The following is an 11,055-nucleotide window of genomic DNA, read 5'->3' as shown; positions in this document are numbered from 1 at the left end:
CCGCTGCCGCTGCTAGTTCCTCACCGGAGTTGATTGCTCTTGCCGCCATCATCGCCAGAGTTCACCAAAAATTAGGGCATCGACAAATTTAAAGTAAAATCTTTAAAAAAATTCTCCTAATTTCTTGTATATTCTCACTATTTCATGATGATTACTTGAAAAAAAATTAGATTTTAGAAATTAATTGTGAATTATTTATGAATTTGTGAAAAAAATTAAATAATTTTGTGTATTTATAGGGAAAATTATCAAAAAATGTAAAAGTTAGTGTTACTACATATGTTTGACATCAATATATGAATTTGGTTAAAATTATGGGTTTCTAAAATCGATAATGTGGTGATTTAATGGTAAGTAACATTTTTTTAAGTTTTTTCGTGTAATATTAATCTTGAATTTTTTACTCTTCAGAGGTAATAATGAACGATCGAATCAAAATTCTTTATTCATATGATAGAAAGATTAACTATCTCGAAAATAATATGCTTGTTTATGAAGGAGGTGTGATGAGACCGTTGTTTATAACAAAATTATATACTTTCGATGAATTGGTTAATGAATTACATAAACTTACATTAACCAACTCACGTGAGTATCACCTCAATATTATTTGCAATTATCCTATTGTGGGAAATAAAACAAGCGGCATTCAAATCTCAAGTGACTATGATATAGGTCTTATTGGAGTGTTAGACGATCAGAAGCGTTCGATGGAATTATTTATTGAAAAACATCAGAGAAATTTGGGCAAATCGGTAAATCACGATGGAATATACTCCCGCATGTTGGAGGACCTTAAAGTTGACTCCGTTGGATTTTTATCTCTGCAACAAGATGAAGGTTGGACACAGTTAGAATATGTGAGCGGTCCTTTGTTTGTGGACACTTCAAATATCGATACTAACACGGCTCATCTAGATGATAATGCAAGTATCGAATCCGAGGATGGTGATGAAGTGGATGGCTTACAAATTAATAGCATGACGTGTTTGATTGATCGTGATGAAGGGGACAACCAACACATTGACGGATATTATACTAATAATTAGTATGTCGTGTTAGAGGATCCGCCACCCGATGAACTTCATGGAGAAGAATGGATTAATAACTCCACGATGAAAAGTATTCCTATCAGCACTAATATCGTTGATGATGTTGGACCCTAGAGGGGGGGGTGATTAGGGTCACAAGGCTAATAATAGTGCAATAAAAATTAAGACAAGTAACAAACCACAAAAGAACAACAGTAGAAAAAGAGATAGAGTAAGGAATCATTATCCTTGTAACGCGCGATGTGTTAACGAGGTTCGGTCAACTGACCTACATCCCCGCTCCCCACTCTCGAGGAGAAATCCACTACACAACCTGGTTTGGAAGCCGGAACTTCTACTACACAACGATCTCCTCACGATCTCACAACTACACCGTTGATCTCCACTGGATCATACTCCTACACAATTGATCTTCATAATACCAAGCACTCAAACAGTAGCAATGGTGTAAAAGCTCTCTCTTTACAAGTCCCTATGGCAAAGAGAAAGATTAATCTGAATCTGGGATGTGAACTTGAGAAAAACACAGAAAATAGGTTTTGAAAATTTTGGCTCTCGGTAAAACTGAAACTCTGGTTTTTCAAAAACTTAGGACAATGAGGAAGAAGGAGTGTATGAGTTTAAATAGGAAAAACCAGCTGTTTAAACCCATACCATAATCCCCCAAAATCTGGAAACAAACGATGCTGAGATTGTGTATAATCGGCGCTGAAAAAGTACAAAAGATCGTTTGAAAAACAAGCGGCGGTCGACCGTAGAATATTCGCGGTCGATCGCGAGCCAGATCAGAAACGAAGAAAAACTCCAGAGAGTTCTGTGGTCGACCGTGGCGGTCGACCGTAGGAAATTTCGAGCTCACGATCGACCGTGGCGGTCGACTATGAAAGTCTCTGCTGCCCACTGACGAATGAACTCAGGCACGATCGACCGTGGCGGTTGACCGTAGACTGATACATTCAAAATACTATTTTTTTTTGACTCACTTAAAAAATCTGTAAAATATTCATTTGACTTCCAAAAATTGTGAAACTTTGTAAAATGTTTTTAACACTCAAAATAAATTATTTGGAAAAGGAATTTTGCTAATAGGTCTTCATACTTGTGAAAAATAGTATTTTATGAATAAACACTCAAAACTATAAGTATGAAACCGTGTGTGTGATATCCCAATAGCTTCAATTTAAATCTAAACTATTTGCCTACATTTTAGTACTAAAAAGAAAATAAAAACTAGCTAATATCTTCACGTAGAATACAATTCTTTGAGTCTTAATATAGCTTGAGTTGGATGAAGCTTCTTATTGCATTTAGTGTTCTTGAATGAACGTTGCTTCATCGCTATGCCTCCTCCTTCTTTGGATATCATCGTTGTAGCGCATATTCTATCCAATCCTCCATTAATGGCACTAACAAGCTTGATATACGTATTTACTATATTTTCACTCAACAAGCCATTAGTACCGATAATGGTGGTTGTAAAACATCATCAAAACATAAGGGCTAACAGATGATACACAAGGTGAGGACTTCTCATTCAAGAAGGGGGTCTATTTGAAAGTAAGGAGAAATTGATCCATGTGCTTCGTTTGTGGGCCATGGAAAAAAATGTCAAGTTTAGGCCAACAAAAAAATAATACAACAAGCTATAATGTAGTTTTTTTTATCGCAAAGATGACGAAGATGAGGATAATGGTGGACACCACGACGGCAATGTGAAATATCCTTGGAAGCTTAATTCACGCTTGGCTGTAAGAGTAGACGGGCAATTTAAAATCACAGCTTACAACGGACTCCACAGATGTAGCAATCCTCGATTAGAGATGAATAACAAGCATGCGTCCACATATTTTATATATCGATTGATTTTACCTAATCTAAGAGAGGATCTTGATCTAAGGCCAAAAGATATTCGTTTTTAGTGCATAAAGTGACCAAATTGGATGTATCATACAATAAGTGTTGGAATGCTAGGAGGAAGATGATGATAAAAATTTTTGGGGATTGAGACAAATCTTATGAGATCATACCAAATTATCTCGAAGTACTCAAAAGAGAAAATCTGGGGACTGTCTATGAAGTATCATCAGACCCTGTTGATGGCGGAGAACGACGGTTCACATGTGTATTTTGGGCATTTAGCCTTTATATTGAGGGTTTCAGATATTGTCATCCTCTTCTTAGCATTGCTTGCACCCACTTGTATGATAAGTACAAAGGCGTTTTACTTGTTGCAACCGGAGTTAACGCAAATGGCGGATTATTTCCTTTGGCGTTTGCAATGGTTGATGTTGAAAATACAGAGAATTGGGCATGGTTTTTTGCATACATTAGATATCATATCCCTAGTGTGGGGGCATGATCGATTACATTCATATCTGATAGGATGAAAGGAATTTCAAGAGCACTCCAACAACATTTCTCGTCGCCACATGAACATCGTTATTGCTTGTGACATATTAGGGACAACTTCAAGAAGAAGCATGGAAATGGGCAGGTTCAAGATCTTCTTTGGCAAGCCGGCTGTGCAACAGAAAAATTAGTTTATGATCAAATACGAGAGAGGATTAAGTTCATTTCACGAGCTGCACATGAATGGATCGAAACTAGTTTGGGACCACACAATGTTGATAAGTAGGCTTTATATGAAGATGGCGGGAAGCGGTTCTGTATGATGACTATGAACGCTTCTGAGAGTTTCAATGGTGTGCTTAGGAGAGCACGTGATATGCCAATACAGTCACTAGTTGCTAAAACATTTTACAGATTTAATAATTTCTTTCTTCGATGTTGAGAACTTGGTGCAAATATCCTCTTAGAGTTCACGCCGAAGGTTGAAGAAATGTTAGCGGCTCGGATTGTCTCTGCTTGATCATTTCAGGTCGTAAGATACAATTTTAATGAATGTGAGGTCATTGAGGGAATATCACATAGAGAAAGTCGCTTATACAAAGTCAATATTCTAGTGGATCACATGTGTACGTGCACTTGCAATGTACCACAACTACAATTGATTCCTTGTTCACATATCATCGCAGCTTGCTCTGATCTACAGGGTGGTGCGAGATTTCACATTACGAATCCATTGCAAATTGGTATTCAACTTACAACTATCAACAAACGTACACGGAGTGTTTTCGTCCACCATATGATTGTTGACATTGGACAAAAGACGGGCCACAAATATTACCTCCATTATATAAAAGATTGGCTAGGCGCCCTCATTCCGTACGGATTAGAAATTCTATGGATGATAGTCGAGAATCAATTAGGAGGAAAAATAAGTGTAGTAGATACGATCAACCGGGCCACAACAAAAGCAGTTGTCCAGCTAGGATTAGGCATTGATTTTTAATGTTAATGTTTGGTCACATGTGACATTCGTATTTGTAATATGTAGCGTTTGTTGTAATATGTAGCGTTTTGTACTATGTTAATGTTATTGTTTGATGCAGAATTAATCCTGGTTCACATTGCACTTTCGTTTGTTGTAATATGTAGCATTTTGTACTATGTTTGGGATAATTTTATTGTTTGATTTCTAATTATTCCTGGTTCACATTGCACATTCGTTTGTTGTAATATGTAGTTATGTACATTATGGATCTGGGACCGATACATGGCGATGTTTTGTACCTCCAGGCGAGTCATTGTTCAGATCTTATTGGCTCGGGACAGGTAAAATGTTATATATAAAAACATTCCTTATTTTTGGCACTAAATTTAATTTTTCTCAATATACTTAATCAATTTTGTTTAATGTACAGCCCGTACCAGACATTACCATGGTCGATCATTCATAGAGTCATTCAGCTTGGGTCATCCACGAAGAGAGAATACTAGAGTTGATAGCTCAAGCCGGGTTCCGGGAGTGTTCGACAGTGCGATATATTAGGCTTGATTGGCCACTTATCAGTGCACTTATTGAGAGGTGGTGGCCAAAGACCAAAACCTTGCACATGCATATAGGGAAGTATACTATCACATTACAGGATGCAGCCATCATACTTGGGCTCCCCATCGATAGCTCGGCAGTTACGGGCACCGATGAGCATAATTGGGTTAAGGTATGTGCTAGGCTTTTTGGTCAGGTACCCAACTTGAGGAGTGGTACGATGAAGATATCGTGTCTTTGTCAGACATTTCAGGGAGATATACCGACAAATGCCTCCATTGAGACGCTTTAGTATCATGCTCGTGCGTACATATTGCACATGATAGGGTGCACTCTATTTCCTGATGCGAGCAAGACTCATGTACAAGCATGATGGCTACCACTGCTAGAGGATTTTGGTGTATGCGGCGCACTATCATGGGGTAGTGCGGTGTTGGCATACTTATATAGAGAATTGTATAGGGTATCCTTGACTGCAGAATAAAGAATTCAAGGGATGCTGCACATTGATACAGATTTGGTTGTGGGAGCGCATTCATATTGGACAACCTACTTTGCTTGTGCACCGTGACCTACATGGCCAGTTTCCTGTGGCATACAGATATAATTATCCACACAATTTTATTCATATTGAATTTGTACTCATATTTTCTTTATGCCAAATAGGTATAATATGCGGTACACTAAGTATAAATCAGCGACGCGACATCGTGAGTTTTACCGCAATGAGCTTGATGGCCTCCAACACGAACATGTAAACATAAATCTCAAGTCGTTATGAATATTATAGTTTGTTTGTTGATACTGATAAATGTTTTATGTTATTTATCTTATTTCAATTCAAGTGGAGACCCTATTCACCGTCAGAGCTCGATATGCATACTCTTGCACCTATCTGTTGAGATAGCCCGACTCGTGGAGAGTCAATGTTCCATTGATCTGTTGAGAGATTGTTGAGATGCATGTCCCCGACCGTGTGCTACGATAATTTCTGCTCTCTCAGCATGTGTCGGATCCTGTCGAGCAGATCGATTGTAGGCGACGACCTACATCGCAATCATACGGACTAGTCCGTACTCCGGGCGGCTGATAATCACATTTTATTACAATTTTATACCCTCATTATCTATTTTATATGAATAAATATATCACTAATAATTGCTTTTATCTTTAATTGCAGGTTAATAAAGAATAAATCCCAAAAATCCCATCTCTCAACAAAGACCCTTGAGTAAATGAAGAAATAAGAGAATTAATTTTTGAAAATCACATGTGTGCAAGGAACCGAATTTGGACTTGGTTGCTTAAAAATGAATTGGACTTTTATGCAAAGATCACAAGCTTGCTTATTGTGCTGCAGAGTTTCAAATGAAATGAATTGGAATGAAATTTCAAAATCAAATGCAACTTGGACCGGACCAGCTGCTGGAGATGCAGGTGTTGGAAAATCAAATGAAAACAATGGGCCAAAAAAAAATCAAATGAAAACAATGGGCCAAAGACTTAGCTGCACCTTTGATTTTTTTTTGCTTGGACTTGATTTATTGATGTGGGCTGCAATTTTTCTCCATGGGCCGGATTGTTTTTCTCTCAAATGAATTGCATTTCTTTCTCAAATGGATGCAAGGAGTGTTGCTGCAGTTTTGATAATCACAAGAATGCAAATGTGAATAATTGGGCCGGACTTGGCATTGAATTTCCATTATTGACTTGGAATGATTTGTTGCTGCTGAGTTTAGTTTTGAAAACAAATGAGTGGGCCGGAGACTTGCTTGGACCTTTGCTTTGGAAATGAAATGAAATATGGACTTGTGTATAAGTGGGCCGAAAATCCACTCTCTCTATCTCTCCACAATCACATTCACTTATCACTCCTACTTGTCACGCACACAACATAAGAACCGATTTTATATTTTCTCCTACAAAACACCTTCCTCGTGGGATCGATATCTTAAATACTATAACTTGACACGGTTGTGCACTTGCAACCTTTTTGGTACATGTTTATGCCGCATCAAGTTTTTGGCGCCGTTGCCGGGGAAGGTGCTTAAGTAGGTTTTAATTATTTTGGTTCTTTAACTTGTGTGTTTTTTGTGAAGGAAACGCTTGGAGCTTGAAGATCGCGGATTGGAGAGCTAGGATTTGAAGATTTGCTTTCAGGTAAGTCCTCTTTCTAGTTTTTAATTCCACCCTTTAGCTACTTCTTCACAATTAGAGACAATTAGGACTTAAAAAAGAAGAAGAGATTTTATTTTTTGTTGACCATAATAAAATTCATCCTCCACTTTGACATTTACTAACAAGATAATAAATTCAAACAAATCCCCCCTTCTCATTTGTTTGATTGTTAACCCTAATTAAAAAAAAAGATTTTTCTTTTCCATCCTTTTTAGTTGCTTTTAATTCATAGGGTTGCATTTCATATAGTGTAGGAATTCACCAAGTGATTTGAGCATCTTGATTTGACACACACTTAAAAATATTTTTAAGGGCAAAACCCCATAATCAAGATAAGGTGAGGGATTTCATCACCCTTTCCTTAGCCCAAAAATCACTAATTCCTCACTACACCACCCAAGCCTAATAAAACTCATTAGACGTTGGCCCCTAAGGATTCGAGCTCAATAAGGAACAAGAAATCCTTAAGTGAACCGGTTTAAGTTTTCTCAGATTAGTTGGTGTCTAAGGCAAGGTTTAGGGGTTGCGTAAAGCGCTCCGCAAGGAAAGAGGTACTTAATTGATCTTTGATCACCCTCTAGTACTATCCTTACCTGGCTAACTACCTGGGTAAAACTTTGATCTTTTCACTGTAGGAGTTTTTGGTTAGGAGCTGGTCTAGTTGAGTTAGGCTAAACCCTAGAATTAGAGTTGATTGAAAAGTGATTGTTTTGATTTGTTTCAGTTAGGATTTTTCTTTTTCTTTATCTTCTAAAAAAAAACTAATTTTCTTTCTTTTTTTGAAAAAAAATAAAAAATAAAAAAAATAATAAAAAGAAATATTTTGGTGTATGCAACAGTGGATTAGGGATAATACACATCGATTAATTCGCTTTGAACCAATCATAGAAATGGAGCATCCTAATCCACCCGTTCTTCATGATATGTGCTATCCCATTAGGAATGCAATCCCCTCATGCATTAGGCTCCCCGAAACAAATGGAATAAGTTTTGAGCTTAGACCGCAATACATAAACATGCTTCCCAAATTCCTTGGTAATGAAACAGAAGACGCATATATTTTTATTTCGGAATTTGAGGAAGTGTGTATTATGATTAAAATGAGAGAATTAAATGAAGATGCGGTTAAGCTTAGATTTATTCCATTTGCTCTTAAGGATAAAGCTAAAAAATGGCTGTACAGCTTACCAACAAATTCCATCTCAACTTGGGATGAATTTGTCACCGTTTTTCTTAAGAAATTTTTTCCTATTCATAAAACGGTAAAGCTTAGGAACAGCATTCAAAACTTTAAAATTATCCCGGGAGAACCTTTTTGGAAGTATTTTGACCGATTTAAAGATCTTCTCATCCAATGTCCTCATCACGGTTTAGAGAAATGGCGATTGTGCCAAATAATTTATGAGGGATTAGATTATTCTGCAAAAACTTCCTTAGAATCAATGTGCCACGGGGATTTTATGAGGAAAAATGCTGATGAAGCTTGGGAGTTTTTGGAGAGTCTTTCTGAAAAAACAATGCAATGGGAACAGTGCGATGACAGGGTTTCATCAGTTCCCCATTCTAAGTCTAGTGGTCTTTCCTTGGAGTCAAACATTGCTTCTGAAGCGAAGATGGCGACAATTCTGCGGAGGTTAGAAGCCTTAGAAATTAAGGAACGAGCTCCAGCTCAACTCAATCATGTTTCTTTCCCAGGATGTCATAATTGTCAGTCTCCTACCCACGTTTCAGAGGAATGCCCTCTCTTAGGAAACAATCATTCATTAGAACAGATGAACGCTGCATTCCAGCACCCTAGAAATGATCCATTTTCTCCAACCTACAATCCAGGTTGGAGAAATCATCCCAACTTTGCATGGAATCTAGGAAATTCTCCCGGAACTCAAAATTTCACTCCCGCTTCGACCCAACATTTTCCTAGGGGAAACACAGTTCCATTCAATTCTCATTCACAATTTCAACAACCCAATCTGCCGTATCAAAATCAGTCTCCTCCTCATCAAGCTGTAATTCAAACTCCTCACAATCCAGATCAAGATAAACGTCTCAATGTCTTGGAAAGGGGTTTAGAAACCATAATTAAGGCCTCTACTCAAACCACGAATATGTTGACTCAAACATCTAGCACGTTGAATTCCTTCATGCAATCAACCGGACAAATGCTCAACTCCAACACTCAAGCTATAGCTAGATTAGAATCCCAACTTGGTCAACTAGCTAGTGCCGTGAGTGAAAGAGAGAAAGGAAAATTTCCGAGTCAACCCGTGGTCAACCCTAATAACACAGGATGCAGTTCATCCTATGAAGCTCAAGTGAATGCAATCCATTCACTTCGGTCAGGTAGACAGGTCGATAATCAAGTGAGAACTCCGCCAAGTCAAACTCTTGATCCTGTACAAATTCCTTCTCCTTCTCCTTCTGATGAATCTATTCAACAATCACTCCCCTCAGATGACCAAGAACCTGAACCCGAACCTGAGCCTGCTTTTGATAGATTTAGACCGGTTGCTCCCTTTCCAGATAGACTCAGGTCTAGGAAACACTCTCCTCAGGAGGAGAAAATCCTAGAGACATTCAAGCAGGTTAAGGTCAACATTCCTCTCTTAGATGTAATTGAACAAATTCCATCTTATGCTAAATTTTTAAAAGAATTGTGCACTAAGAAGAGGAGAATAAATGTTCCAAAGAAAGTCTTTTTAGCCGCCAATATCAGTGAAATGCTGTCAAATCCCATACCTTTGAAACGTAAAGATCCAGGTTCCCCCATCATTTCATGTATCATTGGTAATACTCACATTGATAAGGCGCTTTTAGACTTAGGGGCCAGTGTCAATTTGCTTCCATATTCAGTCTATCAGCAATTGGGTCTAGGTGTACTGAACCCAACCAAATGCACCTTACAGTTGGCTGATAGATCTGTCAAGGTCCCTATGGGTGAGTTAGAGGATGTTCTGATTAAGGTTGGAGATTTTATTTTTCCAGTAGATTTTGTAGTCTTGGAAACACAGCCTGTTTCCAATCCCAAAGGACAGACACCTGTCATCTTAGGACGACCGTTCTTAGCCACTTCTAATGCTCTCATCAACTGTAGAACTGGTCAAATGAAGCTGTCCTTTGGGAATTTGACTGCTGATCTCAACATTTTTAATCCAGGGGACCAACCAAATAATCAGCCTCTAGAAATAAACTACATTCAGGAAAGATCAGAAGAAGAAGAAGAAGAAGAGTGTGATTTAAGTTTTGAGGAAATTTTTGATGAAGAGTTAGAGTTTTTAGAAGAAGCAGATCAAGTCCTTGAGAATAATAAAACTGTGTTAAATATTTGCTGCTTTGAATTAAATTTTGAAGAACTCTTTCTTGATGAACTTAGATTTTTGGAGAATAATCAACAACCAAATTTTCAGAACTTCACAGAAGAATTGGTTGTTGGAAAACAAAATTTCACAGTACAAGAGTCTAAGTTCATTAAGAAATACAAAATGCATGACACCAATAATATCCACCTTACCTTGTTGCAAGAATTGTTGAACACCCCGAAATGCTTAAAAATTCACATTATTGATTATATCATTCTGAATTTGTTTAAAATCCGGGGAAGAATTTTCAACAGTAAGGTAGGATTCAATGTAGAACAGGAACTCTTCATGTTGAATATTTCATTCTACATTGTTTATTTTGTTTATTTCAGAACAATAAAAAGAATTTATTCTTCTCTCATGTGAGAGTTTCTTGTTCAGTTGTAAAAAAAAAGAAAAAAAAAGAGAAAAAAAAAAAGAAAGAAAAAAAAAGAAAAGAAAAGAAAAGAAAAGAAAAGAAAAGAAAAGAAAAAAAAAGAAAAGAAAAAAAAAGAGAAAAAAAAAGAATAATTTTTTTTTCATCCTCCTCAGACCAAAGGTAATTGCAGATTTTTATCAGCCGACCAAATGTAAGTGC

The 11,055-nt window shown here is 37.3% G+C and overlaps 1 protein-coding gene across 1 annotated transcript in view; it reads right to left on the bottom strand.

Moving 5' to 3' along the window:
- LOC109841908 (ribose-phosphate pyrophosphokinase 1-like) overlaps positions 1-4,245 on the bottom strand; it is a 32,165-nt gene extending 27,920 nt beyond the window's left edge. The window contains 1 exon segment of the mRNA XM_020410830.1: positions 4,240-4,245. Coding sequence (XP_020266419.1) covers positions 4,240-4,245 — 6 coding nt within the window.

Source organism: Asparagus officinalis, chromosome 5, assembly GCF_001876935.1.
Source record: "Asparagus officinalis chromosome 5, Aspof.V1, whole genome shotgun sequence".
Classification (NCBI taxonomy): Eukaryota; Viridiplantae; Streptophyta; class Magnoliopsida; order Asparagales; family Asparagaceae; genus Asparagus; species Asparagus officinalis.
Note: the sequence above shows the minus strand (reverse complement) of the source record. Positions and strands in the feature narration are given on the sequence as shown.